This window comes from Mobula birostris, chromosome 19, assembly GCF_030028105.1.
Source record: "Mobula birostris isolate sMobBir1 chromosome 19, sMobBir1.hap1, whole genome shotgun sequence".
Classification (NCBI taxonomy): domain Eukaryota; kingdom Metazoa; phylum Chordata; class Chondrichthyes; order Myliobatiformes; family Myliobatidae; genus Mobula; species Mobula birostris.
The window spans coordinates 42442763-42458112 of NC_092388.1; the positions used below are offsets into that span (position 1 = coordinate 42442763).

General features: G+C 41.4%; 1 protein-coding gene across 1 annotated transcript in view; it reads left to right on the forward strand.

Moving 5' to 3' along the window:
- The window catches only part of LOC140212348 (genetic suppressor element 1-like), a 184242-nt gene extending 169154 nt beyond the window's left edge, over positions 1-15088 (forward strand). The window contains exons 14-15 of the mRNA XM_072283053.1: positions 8232-8335; positions 13231-15088. Coding sequence (XP_072139154.1) covers positions 8232-8335; positions 13231-13350 — 224 coding nt within the window. The 3' untranslated portion in view covers positions 13351-15088. The remainder of the gene's footprint in view (positions 1-8231; positions 8336-13230) is intronic.
- The last annotated feature ends 262 nt before the right edge of the window (positions 15089-15350 follow it).

Here is a 15350-nt window from a genome sequence, read left to right on the forward strand (position 1 = left end):
CAGAAGTGCAAAAGAATAGTATTATTTACAAAATAACTGCGAAGAAAAAGTAAGTGCTACAGCATACAAATATAAAAGTACTGAGACAGTCCAATATGGGTATAGTACTGCTTAGCGCTGTGATGTGAGGTTCAGCAGGGTCACAGCCTCAGGGAAGAAGCTCTTCCTGAGCCTGCTGGTGCAGGAGTGGAGGCTCCTGTAGCGCCTACCGGATGGGAGGAGAGTAAGAAGTCCATGGTTAGGGTGAGATGCATCCTTGATAATGCTTTTCGCCCTGCCCAGGCAGCGTTTATGGGAGATGTTCTCAATGGTGAGCAATTGGGTGCCGATAATCCGCTGGGCAGTTTTCACCACCTGCTGGAGTGCTTTGCAGTCCGATACAGGACAATTGCCATACCACACTGAGATGCAGTTGGTGAGTGTGCTCTCAATGGTACAGCAGTAAAAGTCCCCCAGTATCCTGCGACAGAGATAAGCTTTCTTGATGCTCCGCAGGAAATAACGGCGCTGTTGCACCTTCTTGATCAGGATGGAGGAGTTCAAGGACCAGGTGAGATCATCGGAAATGTGGACACCAAGGAATTTGAAACTGATACACACTCCACTACAGCTCCGTTGATGTAGATGGGGACATGAGGCTCCTAGCATGCCTGAAGTCCACAATGATCTCCTTGGTCTTCTGGGTGTTAAGGGCCAGGTTGTTATTGGCACACTACACGGCCAGGTGCTGGACCTCGTTCCTGTAGGCCATCTCGTCATCCCCTCTGATCAGGCCAACCACCGTGGTGTCGTCTGCGAACTTGATTATGGAGTTAGAACCATGTACAGGAACGCAGTCATAGGTGAAAAGGGAGTACAGAAGAGGGCTCAGCACACAGCCTTGAGGCATACCAGTGTTCAGGGTGAGAGTGGAGGAGGAGAGGTTGTCTAACTTAACTGATTGGGGTCTGTTAGTCAGAAAGTCCAAGGTCCAATTGCAGAGGGATGAGTTGATACCAAGCTGGCGAAGTTTGGCGATCAGCTTGGAGGGAATCACAGTATTGAATGCCGAACTAAAGTCAATGAACAGCATTCTGATGTAAGAGTTGGGGCTGTCCAGGTGGGACAGGGCAGAGTGAAGTGCCATGGAGATGGTGTCCCCTGTTGCCCTGTTGGTGCGATAGGCAAATTGATGGGGGACCAGGGTAGTGGGCAGACAGGATTTCAGATGTGATAGAACCAGTCTCTCAAAGCACTTTGCAATGATGGGGGTGAGTGCAATTGGACGGAAGTCATTCAGGCCCGTGGCAGTTGAATGCTTCAGCACTGGCACAATGGTGACAATCTTGAAGCTTGTGGGGACAACTGCCTGGGCCAGGGACGGATTGAAAATGTCCATGAAGACCCTGGCCAACTGCCCTGCACAGACTCTGAACACACGGCCAGGTATTCCATCCAGACCAGCTGCCTTCCGTATATTCACCCTGCTCAGGGTGGCGCAAAGACCGGAGGCGGAAAGTGAGAGAGGCTGTTAACCAGGTGGGAGATCCGCTTTGAGGGTGACCTCCTTGTTCTCTCGGTCAAAGCGAGCATGAAAGTAATTGAGCTCATCAGGGAGGGAAACAGAGCTGGAAGGGGGCACAGTATTCAGTGGTTTGAAGTCTTTAATAATCTGTATGCCGTGCCACACGCCCTGGGGGTTGAAATGCTCCTCGATCCTCTGTTTGTGTGTTTAACCTGAGAGATTCCCCTCCTCAGGTTGGCCCTGGCTGAGCTGTAAGCCTCCCGGTCTCCAGACCTGAAGGCTGAATCTCTGGCTTTGAGAAGGAGGCGAACCTCTCTGTTCATCCATGGTTTCTGATTGGGGGAAGCTTTTATTTGTTTTTGACATGTCACTCTATCTACACACTTGTTGATGTGCTCAAGGACAGAGTTGGTTTCTTGATCCCAAAGGAAATTACAGTGTCACAGTAGCATTACAAGTGCACAGATATACAAATATTAGAAGAGAAGTAAGAAAGAATAAAAAATAAGTTACCTCAAACAGTCTAGCAGGAGGGGGTCATCACTTCCCCAGCTATAGATTGACTCATTATAGAGCCTAATAACTGAGGGTAAGAATGACCTCATATAGCACTCTTTGGAGCAGCACAGTTATCTTAATGCATCCACCTTCAGTTGCTGACCTCAGGTTAATAGGTTTAATTTTATAGTGTATTTTATGACATTGACAGATTGTTGAACGCGGACAATTAAAGATGTATCAACTTTGAAGACCTCATTCACTATCTAAAACTATCATTCATTAAGAAAATAACAAACCACCTTGTGTATCACGGCTGAAATAGCTTCCTGTGCAGAAAATAAATTCAGACATCTACAATTTTGGAAATGCAAACACGAGGAAACCTGCAGATGCTGGAATTTCAAGCATCACACACAAAAGTTGCTGATGAACGCAGCAGGCCAGGCAGCATATCTAGGAAGAGGTACAGTCGACGTTTTGGGCCGAGACCCTTTGTCAGGACTAACTGAAAGAAGAGCTAGTAAGAGATTTGAAAGTGGGAGGGGGAGGGGGAGATCTGAAATGATAGGAGAAGACAGGAGGGGGAGGGATGGAGCCAAGAGCTGGACAGTTGATTGGCAAAAGGGATATGAGAGGATCATGGGACAGGAGGCCTAGGGAGAAGGAAAAGGGGGAGGGGGGAAAACCCAGAGGATGGGCAAGGGGTATAGTGAGAGGGACAGAGGGAGAAAAAGGAGAGAGAGAAAAAGAATGTGTGTCTATAAATAATTAAATAACGGATGGGGTACGAGGGGGAGGTGGGGCATTAGACCATAAGACAAAGGAGCAGAAGTGGGCCATTCAGCCCATCGAGTCTGCTCCACCATTTTATCATAAGCTGATTCATTCTCCCATTTAGTCCCACTCCACTGCCTTCTCACCATAACCTTTGATGCCCTGGCTACTCAGATACCTATCAATCTCTGCCTTAAATACACCCAATGACCTGGCCTCCACTGCTGCCCATGGCAACAAATTCCATAGATTCTCCACCCTCTGACTAAAAAAATTTCTTTGCATTTCTGTTCTGAATGGACGCCCTTCAATCCTTACATCATGCCCTCTCATACTAGACTCCCCCATCATGGGAAACAACTTTGCCACATCCACTCTGTCCATGCCTATCAACATTCGAAATGTTTCTATGAGGTCTCCCCTCATTCTTCTAAACTCCAAGGAATACAGTCCAAGAGCGGACAAACGTTCCTCATATGTTAACCCTCTCATTCCTGGAATCGTTCTAGTGAATCTTCTCTGTACCCTCTCCAATGTCAGCACATCCTTTCTTAAAGAAGGAGACCAAAACTGCCCACAGTACTCCAAGTGAGGTCTCATCAGCGACTTATAGACCCTCAACATCACATCCCTGCTCCTATACTCTATTCCTCTAGAAATGAATGCCAACATTGCATTTGCCTTCTTCACCACCAACTCAACCTGGAGGTTAACCTTAAGGGTATTCTGTACGAGGACTCCCAAGTCCTGTTGCATCTCAGAACTTTAAATTCTTTCCCCATTTAAATAATAGTCTGCCTGTTTATTTCTTCTGCCAATGTGCATAACCATACACTTTCCAACATTGTATTTCATTTGCCACTTCTCTGCCCATTCTTCCAATCTATCCAAGTCTCTCTGCAGACTCTCTGTTTCCTCAGCACTACCGGCCCCTCCACCTATCTTCGTATTGTCAGCAAACTTAGCCACAAAGCCATCTATTCCATAATGCAAATCGTTGATGTACAATGTAAAAAGAAGCAGCCCCAACACGAACCCATGTGGAACACCACTGATAACCGGCAGCCAACCAGAATAGGATCCCTTTATTCCCACTCTCTGTTTCCTGCCAATCAGCCAACGCTCTATCCACGTATGTAATTTTCCTGTAATTCCATGGGCTCTTATCTTGTTAAGTAGCCTCATGTCAAAGGCCTTCTGAAAATCCAAATATACAGCATCCACTACATCTCCCTTGTCTAGCCTACTGGTAATTTCCTCAAAAAATTGTAATAGGTTTGTCAGGCCGGATTTTCCTTTAGGGAAACCATGCTGCGTTCTGGCTATCTTAGCAGAAGTTAGAGAAGTCAATGTTCATGCCATCAAGTTGGAGGCTATCCAGACGGAATATAAGGTGTTGTTCCTCCAACCTGAGTGTGGCTTCATCTTGACAGTAGAGGGGGCTGTGGATAGACACATCAGAATGGGAATGGGACGTGGAATTAAAATGTGTGGCCACTGGGAGACCCTGCTTTCACTGGCGGACAGAGCATAGGTGTTCAGTGAAACGATCTCCCAGTCTGCGTCGGGTCTCGCCAATATATAGAAGGCCGCATCGGGAGCACCGGACGCAGTATATCACCCCAGCCGACTCACAGGTGAAGTGTTGCCTCACCTGGAAGGACCGTCTGGGGCCCTGAATGGTAGTGAGGGAGGAAGTGTAAGGGCATGTGTAGCACTTGTCCGCTTACAAGGATAAGTACCAGGAGGGAGATCGGTGGGGAGGGATGGGGGGGACGAATGGACAAGGGGGTTGCGTAGGGAGCGATCCCTGCGGAAAGCAGGGAGATGGGGGAGGGAAAGATGTGCTTAGTGGTGGGATCTTGTTGGAGGTGGCAGAAGTTACGGAGAATTATATGTTGGACCCAGAGGCTGGTGGGGTGGTAGGTGAGGACAAGGGGAACCCTATTCCTAGTGGGGTGGCAGGAGGATGGAGTGAGTGCAGAGTTGATGGTGGAGGAAAGGAAGCCCCTTTCTTTAAAAAAGGAGGACATCTCCTTTGTCCTGGAATGAAAAGCCTCATCCTGAGAGCAGATGCAGCGGAGACAGAGGAATTGCGAGAAGGGGATGGCATTTTTGCAAGAGACAGGGTGAGAAGAGGAATAGTCCAGATAGCTGTGAGAGTCAGTAGGCTTATAGTAGACATCAGTAGATAAGCTGTCTCCAGAGATAGAGACAGAAAGATCTAGAAAGGGGAGGGAGGTGTTGGAAATGGACCAGGTAAACTTGAGGGCAGGGTGAAAGTTGGAGGGCTTCCCCCTTCCCCTTTTCTTTCTCCCTAGGCCTCCTGGCCCATGATCCTCTCATATCCCTTTTTCCAATCAACTGTCCAGCTCTTGGCTCTATCCCTCCCCCTCCTGTCTTCTCCTATCATTTTGGATCTCCCCTTCTCCCTCCCACTTTCAAATCTCTTACTAGCTCTTCTTTCAGTTAGTCCTGACGAAGGGTCTCGGCCCGAAATGTTGACTGTACCTCTTCCTAGAGATGCTGCCTGGCCTGCTGCGTTCACCAGCAACTTTTGTGTGTGTTGTCTACAATTTTGAACTTGCGTTTCTTGAAATGTTTGCCCCGGATGCATTGTCTTAAGTTTGTCATTACATGGAGACTACACAGAGAAGCATGTGTTAATTTTGATAACTATCTTTCATCTGCATTGCTGTACTCTAACCCTTTGCTTTGATTTCTGTAAATATTTGCAAACATGAATACACACTCAGTGGCTTCTTTATTAGGTACAGCTGGACAGCTGCTTGCTAATGCAAATATCTTATCAGCTGATCATGTGGCAGCAACTCAATGTATCAACACATGCAGACATGATCAAGAGGTTCCATTGTTGTTCAGACCAAACATCAGATCTAAGTGACTTTGACTGTGGAATGATTGTTGGTGCCATAAAGGGTGGGTTGAGTATCTCAAAAACTGCAGAACCCCTGGGATTTTCACACACAATCAGAGTTTACAGAGAATGGTGCAAGAAACAAAAAACATCCAGAGTGGCATTTCTGTTGATGAAAACACCTTGTTAATGAGAGAACTCAGAGGAGAATAGTCAGACAAGTTCAAGCAGACAGAAAGGCAACAATAACTCAAATAACCACGCATTACAACAGTAGAGTGCAGAAGAACATTGCTGAATGCAAAACACGTCAACCTTGAAGTGAATGGGCTACAGCAGCAAAAACCACTCCAGGTTCCACTCCTGTACCTAATAAAGTGGTCACTTGAGTGCATATTCTTTATCAGTATCTTTGCCTCTTAAATGTATGCCTATCTTTCTTACAAATTTATAGTTCAATTTCTCCAATGAGATTTGTCCTCCTTCCAAAGAAATGAAACAATCATTATCAAAATAACTTTGGGCATCTTCCATGACAGTGGCATTAGTATATCTTTCTTCTTCATTCTCAACAGTTTTGTAACCATTAGTTTGGTTGACTGCACCAAAACACATCAGCACATCAACATTGTTCTGCTACATGTTCCACCTAGTTCCACTCTTATCTACTAGTGATTGTCACTAAACCTTGTGCAATGGCAACCAGCCATTCTCCAGACTCTCAAAGACCTACGTATACTTGCTTCTTATTTTGCATATTATTGTGCCCTTCAGTTACATATTCCAGCAGCATTTTCTAAGTTTCTTCATTTGCTCAATATTCACTACTGTGCTCTCCATATGGGTTCCTAGTTCAAGAATGTCTTAAGTTTAAAATTCTCTTTCTTATACATATTCAAATATTTCATAGTCATAGCACTTTCCTCTCTTCCCTTAAATTCCCTTCTCATCCTTCCTTCCTTCCCCCCCCACCATCCCTTTCTTCCCATCCTTCCTTCCTTCCCTTTCCTTTTTTCTTACAATGCATAATCATCAACAAACATCTCTTGAGAACTTATCATGTAAGTAAGGTCATTAATGAACCATCTGAGTGTGCTTGAGTCTTAGAGACAGCACTGAGAAATTCCTGCAGTGATCTGCTGGGTTTGGGATGATTGACCTCCAACAACCTCAACCATGTTGTGTGAGACATGACTACAGCCAATGACTTCAAGTGCTCCCCCTTCAAGGCCCTTGACTTCTCTTTCACCAGAGCTCCATGATGCTGTTCTGTCAAATGTAGCCTTAATGAGGTCAATTACTTTCACCTAACTCTGGAATTCTGAAGTTCAGTTGCTTGGTCCATGTTGGACGAGGGCTGTGGTAAAGTCAGAGCTGAGCGGTTTTGGAGAAACCTAAATTAGACATTGGTGAGCAAGTTACTGTAGAGAAGTTGCTGCTTAATAGTGTTTCAGTGGAACCTTCTATCGCTGCTAATGACTTGTATTTCCTATTAATTACTTATTTGGCTGTGTCAATTTTGTTCCATTTTATTTTCCTGTAAAATAACTTATTTTGTTCTAACCTTAAAATGATATTCAAGTCATTGTTGTACTATTAGATTATTTGTTTCTAATGCTGTAATATTCTTCACTCCAATCTTACTATGGCCCCACATACTACTGTTTCTGTGCTAATATTGCCAAACTTCATGCAGTGTATCTCAGATGATTCATGATTCACCTTTTTTGATATTTACAACAATTAATTTTGGAGTAGCTCCATGATTTCATGAGAAACTTGCATCTGCTCTGTCCACTCAGTTACTCAGATGATTTCCATATGCTATTTATAAGTGGAGCCAGATGTTGACTCCTTGGCAAGTAATGCATTTCTTCTATTAGTCAACAGCTTCTTATCTACTTTTTCCCATTCATTTTGGCAGAGGATATTCCAATGAAGCAACTACTCTCTGTAATGTTAGGTAGCTTTCTATGCTAGGTACTGAGCAACTAATGCCAAGTTACTTCATTAAAGGTCATTATCAACCACTCCAAACACTATCCACACCTTTATAGTTATGAGATGGTGATGTTAACATTGGGTAGAATTTGAGATCAACAGGAACAACATTAAAATGATGAATGTGGAACGAAGACATACAAGTAAGGTTTAAAGAATGTAGAAATTTACTTTCCATTTGTTTTCCTGTTGGTTCTTTATTTCTCTGAATATTACCAGCCTGCTTCTTTCTTATTTTGTTCATTACCTTTCTTTGCTTCTTTGCGGCCATGTGTTACACATTCTTAACTCCTTTCTGAATCAATCATATGTCTTTGTAGTTATCTTCCTTATTTTACTCTCAGTAACTTGAATATTTCTGCTCTTCCCAGTAGTCTAAATTCATTCTGCACAGACAATCAAGATTTGAGATGATTGAGAAATAATCCTGGTTGCTTCAGTTTCATTCCGGGTATAACAAAGTAAATGCTGCAAACTTGGCATGCATAAGGCAAGAAATGTAGTGAGCAGAATGATAAAGCAGTCCTATCTAATTTTTATTAATGCAATTGTTAAATTATTTTTGTTGCACAGAAAAAGACCTGGAGCAGCAAATTCTTCAGGAACAACTGAATCGCCTTAAGGAAAGAAATCATGAATTGAATTTGACAGCAGAGCACCTCAGTTCACACATGTTGGTAAGAAATGATTGAATGATTACCAGATGGTTCAAAATAAAGCTTCCAAACAGACATTTTTTTTAATAGCAGGGTATCTCTACCTAACATGAGCCTTTGAGTTTTGATGCAACATTCTGTAGTCCATATGCCTTTCAGTTCTATTTATTCCAACAAAATTGTTGCATCAGAGAATCTATATACAATATATTATTCTAAAATATCACCTGTTATTCAGGGTAGATAATTAGTTGTCAAGAAATTTTTCACTGGATGGTAGTACTGATATGTTTGTCTACCCAACCAGATCACCACCTTACAAAGGGAGTTACTTCCAGGTGCAGACTAAGAGAAAGGAAATTTTACATGTTTTTTTTCATGAGCATAAGGGAAAGCCCAGTTTAGTATTGAGTTATTTAACACCCACCTGATTATATTCTTTTACCAGCCTATTAATCTAAAGAGATTGATTCATGTGATTTACCTCAGGAGAGAATATCACAGCACAGATATTAACTTCCAGGGTCAGATGGAGATGTCTGCCCTCACATACATTCCAGGAGGGGTTTAGAGATTTACAAAGTTACATAATCTTTGCTTTATAACCACTCTTTTTCATGTACAGAGATATTATTTAATCTAGTAATCTTATTAAAGCAGAGGGTCTTCTAAAAAAAACAAAATGCTCCAGGGGAATTTCCTGCATTCATAAGCAAATTTGAAAAGCTCATCACTTTTGCTGCCTATTTCTAACCTGCTCTCACCTTCATATTTTCCACCTCTGATACTTCCATTTTCGGATCTCTCTGTCTCAATCTCAGGGGAGAGTCTGGAGAAAAAAATCCATCCAAAATTTGGTCTTCTCTGTATTGGAGAACCAGCTAGAAGACCATTTTGCAGAGCATCTGCATTCAGTATGCATCGGTAACCTTGAGCTTCTAGCCACTTCTGTTCTCCGTTTCACTCCTACTCTGATCTGTCTGTCATTGACCCCCTGCACCATTGTTCAATGTAAGTTTGATCTAAAGCACCTCATCTTCTGTCTGAGCACATGGCTGACTTATCTAAAGTGGGTATTTCGTTGTAAATCATCCCTTGTGAAATTGGCTCTCTTTATCTTTGTTCATTAGTACAACCTGCCAGACACATCCTACAGTTCTTTATTTTGCAGACTTTGCATTCCTTTGTTTGTGTTTTCATTCTTTAACTGCCCCATCTCGTAGTTTTTATGTTTCTGTCTTATAAACTGTCACCATTAACGTATCAACCATATGACCTTCTTTATAATTTAACCTAATTTAAACTTGTCCCTTCCATCTTTCCCTCATGCTGTCTGCAATTTAAAACAGATTTGTTTTCTCTCTTTCCCAGTTCTGATAAAAGGTTTATGATATGAAATATTCCCTTCGTTTCCCTTCATAGATGCTGTCTGATCTGCTGAATGGTTCCAGCATTTTCTGCCTTTATTTCAGATTTCCAGCTCCAGTATCAAGATTTCAGTGTCATTTCCTGTACACAGTTGTAAAGGAGAATGAAATAGTTATTACTCTGAATCCGATGCAGTACAAATAAAAACAATAAAATAAGAACACAATCATAAAAATACACACAAAGGTAAATACGTAAAGATAGCTTATGCACATAGCTTGATCGTATGTACACTCGTAAATGACGCTGCATCCATACTACGACACACAAATAACGAAATTAGCTTGGTTCATGGCTGTTAGAAACCCATCGTTCAGAGCTACCTTTTAGATTTAATCCACAGTTCAAATTTGCATCTGAAGACTGGTAGCTGAAGTTATTTGCTATATGTGCTAACCCCAAAAAAACGCTCCAACACTGCTTAGGGAAAATAACTTTTTTTAGTCTGGTGGTACTAGTGTGGATGGTACATAGCCTCCTCCCTGACAGGATTGGGACAAACAGCAATCAGCCCATTAGCAGGGTGGGTGGATCTTTCAAGATATTGCTAGACTTCTTCTGGCTCCTTTTTGTATATATGCCCTTGATGGCTAGTAGGATTCAAGATTCAAGATTGCCATTGTCTGTATTTAAGTGTAAGGAGAACAAAATAATTGTTACTCCAGATCTGATGCACCACAAAAAAGCCTACAAAAATAAAACCTCAATAATAATAAAAAGGTACACACAATAAATAGAAATACGTCAGACAGCTTATGTACTTAGAGTGATTATATGTCCATAAAGTGACACCAGGCTGTACATAAGGTGACTGACAGGCAATAACAAAGTAGTGGTGGAGGTGTTTTGAATACCCATTGTAGAGCCTCCCTGTCCACCACAGTTCAGTTTCCATACCAAGCAGTGATCCAGCCTGTTAAGATGCTCTCAACTGCGCATCTGTAGAATGATGTGAACATGGATGTGCAAAGTCCAGCTCTCTTCAGCCTCCTCAGAAAATAGAGGCATTGGGGAACTTTTTTGATTTTTTTAGGATGTACTCTAGGACCAAGAGGTTCAAACAAATAAAAATATTTTTTTCTTTCTGCTAGATTATGTATTGCATTGAACTGCTGCTGCTAAGTTAACAAATTTCACGTCACATGCCGGTGATAATAAACCTGATTCTGATTCTACTGTGCTGCTGAGGTAAAGAGAGGTGTGAGTGGTGTGAGTTCTCCCGAAGTTCAAACCCATCTCCTTTGTCTTGTTGGCATTAAGGAAGCAGTTATGTATCTGGCACCAGGACTCAGGCTCTTGCACCTGCTGTCTGTAAGCCATCTCATTATTGTTGGTGATGAGCCCCACTACTGTCGTGTCATCGGCGAATGTGACGATGTAATTGCTCTGGTGTTTGGCCATGCGATGCAGTCATGTGTGAGCAGAGTGTGCAGCAGTGGGCTCAGCACACGGCCCTGGGTGGCACGTGCTGAAGATAATGGGGATGGAGAAGCAGTCATGCATCCCTACTGTTTGAGGTTTGTTGTTAGGAAGTCCAACACTCAATTGCACAGTGGTGTATTTGGACCAAGGAGTAGGAGTTTGTTCACCAAGGCCTGTGGGACAATAGTGTTGAATGCCGAAATGAAATCCAGAACAGTATTTTGGCATAAGTGTCCTTGTTTTCTTGTTTGTGTTAGGGCTAGATGCACGACAGATGCAATGGCATCTGTTACAGAGCAGTTCTATGGGTAAGCATATTGATGAGTGCCCAATGTGGCACGAATGGAGTTTTTGATATGTGCTATTATCAGCTGTTCAAAGCACTTCATGATGATTGGTGTCAGTGCCACTGGGCAGTAGTCATTTAGTTCTGCAGGTGTAGCATGTGCGTACAACAGCCTGGATGAGTGAAGTGTGAAGGTGTCCTTGAAGACATCAGTGAGCTGGTGTACACATTCCCTGAGTGTTCGGCCTGGCATGCTGTCTGGCCCAGCCACCTTATTGGGGGCGGTGGGGGGGGGGGCGCGGTTGACTCCATAAAGAGTCCTTCTCATGTCTGATACTTTTACAGAGAGTGGCTGCTCAGCTGTGGTGGGGTAGGGGAAGCATTTTTTAAGCTGGCGTTGTGTTTCATGCTGCAATGCATAAAAGTTGTTTAGAGCATCAGAGAGGGGGGCGTCACTAATACAGTCGACACTGTTTTTGTTTGCATTATCTGTAATGTCCTTATTCACTATCACAGACGCCAGGAATCATTGTCAGACAGGTGTTCCTGAAGTTTCTTTACGTAGGCGGTCTTTGCCCTGTGTGGCTAAGCACAGTTACAATGCCATATTCGAGTTTGCCGACAATACCACTGCCATAGGCCAAATCAGAAGAGGTAACAAATCAGCCTATAGAAGGGAGATTGAAAATCTGGATGAGTGGTGCCAGAACATCGGCCTCTTATTCAATATCAGCAGGACCAAGGAGCTGATTATTGACTTCAGCAGGAGGAAACCAGAGGTCCATAAACCAGTCCTCGTCAGAGGAGCAGAGGTGAAGAAGATTGGCAGCTTTAAATTCCTCATTTTAGAGGACCTGTCCTGAGCCTTGCACGTTCTGTGAGTGCAGTTACAAAGAAAGCACAGCAGCGCCTCTACTTCCTTAGGAGTTTACGAAGATTCAGTATGACTTATAAAACTTTGACAAAATTCTGTAGATGTGCAGTGCAGAGTATATTGACTGGTTGCATCACAGCCTGCTGTGGAAACACTAGTGCTCTTGAGCAGAAAATCCTACAAAAAGTAGGTTATGCAGGCCAGTCCATCATGGGTAAAGCCTCCATTGAGCACATCTACATGAAACGTTATTGCAGGAAAGCAGCATCCATCATCAGGGAGCCCCCCAACCCACCTGGGCCATGCTGTCTTCTCTCTGCTGCCATCAAGAAGAAGTCACAAGAACCTCAGGACTCCCACCACCAGAGGTACAGGAGCAGTTATTGCCCCTCAACCATCAGGCTCTTACACCAATAGGGATAACTTTACTCAACTTCACTTGCCCCATCATTTAAATGTTCCCACAACCAAGGGACTCACTTTCAAAGACTCTTCCTCTCATGTTCTTAATATTTATTGCTTGTGTATTTATTATTATATTTCTTTCTTTTGTATTTGCACACTGTTGAATGCCCAAGCTGGTGCAGTCTTTCAGTAATTTGGCTATTATTCATTATGGATTTATTGAGTATGCCCACAAGAAAATGAATCACAAGATTGCGTGGTGACATATACGTAGTTTGATAATTAATTTATTTTGAACTTTAATGCCTAAGGTGAGGTTTTGCCTAGCTGTGAAAATATGCAAGGCAAAAGAAATTTTTTAGTTACCATTTGCAAATCCCATTTCTAACAGCTCTAATGATCCAATAATGACTAAAAGTTGGTCACCTTGGTTTATAAGAATATCAAGTTGGTTATCACAAATAAATAGCTATGCATGTCTGTTACATTTTGTCCCTGCAGGATTTGCAGTTAAGTAAACAGAGATATGAAGTGGAGCGTCAGCATCAGCAGGCTGCCCTCTGCCATCTACGCAAGTGCCTTGATCTGACACATTGCTTGCCAACATCGTCATTCAGGTGAAGTGAGGAGCTTCACGTTCACTGAGCAAAGGTGAAACCTTAGTGGTGAAATGTGTGCTCTGAGTTTAAACTGTTCATTTCAAAGAGATTGATTACCTTCCATTTGTACCATTATCACTTCTTTCAAGGATTTAGTATGGAGGTTTTCAAGTTATCTTCAAAATGAAGCTCTCCAGGAGACTCCTATTGCCAAACAGCTCAGCTTGCATGCTTAGTCTGCTCAGCCAAGCTTGATCCAAAGCTACTATAGCTTTATCAGTGATACACCGAGGGTTAAAATGCAAAACAGGATGTAGACACCTGGAAGCTTCAGGTGTTATATTAAATGATGCAGTAAAGGCCACACTAAATAAATGAATAAATAGTTTTAGTGCCTTTATGTATTAAATGGAAATAATATTTTTGTTTTGGTTAAATTTTAGCAGTGGAAAATGCATCTTTGTAAGTTTGTATCAGAAGGACAATGAGCCCAAAACCCAATTATGTGAAATAATTTGAACATGCAAGCTTCTAAACAAATTATTATAAACTATTCATTTTATTTATAGCCTCAATAGATTTTAAGGGTAAAGTCATAAGCATTTAACAGTCATCAAATTCCTCCCTTTAACAAAAGAGTTAACTTACTTCAGGTTATTTTCTTTGTTGAAATAAAGTGATGAATCTGAAATAAATGCGTTCAGAACTCGTACTCACTGTATTCTTTAATGTAATTTTCTTTTAATGCTACCCTTTGCCTAGCATGTGGTGCTTCGTACTTTTGATGTTTATATATATTCACATTAAACAGTCTTTTGATTTGTATATTTATAGCATTGTTCAGTGATTATAAAGTTAAAAGTATATTTTGATGTTTTGCAGCAGGTTTGCTTTTAATCCAGTTGTTGGTAATTAAAAGGTACAGATTTACAATGAAATAAATAGCTAAATAGAGAGCTAGGGACTGAATTTTGTAAAGGAATAGATCTGTTATTTTTATTTCGTGGCATAAATAATGTAAATGTTAAGGAAAAATTACCTTTTACAACACAACACCACTAACCAACACCATATAAGAAATTACTTTAAGTAATCTTTCTATATTTTGTTGTATTGAAGCTACTTATAGCAGAAATTTTGCAGTGACAGATTAATGAAACTGGCTTCACTCTGAATAAGGATCATAAAAGCCTTTATTTCCAAGCATCATGATGATTTTAGCATGCAATGCCATATAAACTTTTCTCAGTTTCCAATAAAGATGAAAATTCAAGTGAATTCTAGTTAGTTGAAAATAGTCTAAAATAATTTTAATTGCAGGAGTTATAACTGTAATCTTTACAAGAGTTGTTATATACAATCTGATGCATTTTTGTGCAATGAAATATTTTTGTTCAAAATACTAGCCTTGTGCTATTAAAACTTTGCTTCCATTAAGCATTTTGTAGCAGTTACTAAAAAGATAGCTTTAGATAGCTTTAGACTATTTTTAGTAGTTCCTCAAATAAATTATCAGAAAAAAATTTGCAATTGTGACTGTTTTCTTGAAGTCCTCTGACTAAGTTGCTTTTCATTCATTCATTATGTTAAACACTGGCCAAATGAACAAACCAGCTATTGCATTCTTAAATAAGATTAGCCTAGTTGTTTGTTAGCAAAGCCTAGGTTTTACCACAGCAGTTGTTTTCAAAATGTAGCAGGTATTTATTACTTTAAGTCATGATTTTAAATATTTATTCATTTTGTCTGCTATGACTAAAATAAGCATTTGTTAATAAAAATTTTGTATGCCTCAAGCTTCTTTTAAATCGGAACTCTTAGTGTGATGTATATTCAAAACGTAGTATTTATAATTCAGATGTGCACATAATCCATGTGTATAAAATTATGTGCATCCACAGTGCACACACCAGTTTCAAATTATGTATTTGACAGGAATTCAGTGCATCACTAGCCTTACATCTTCTCAATCTTCCAAATGCTTCACTGCAATTTTAATCAGCATGAAAACAAATGCTTTTC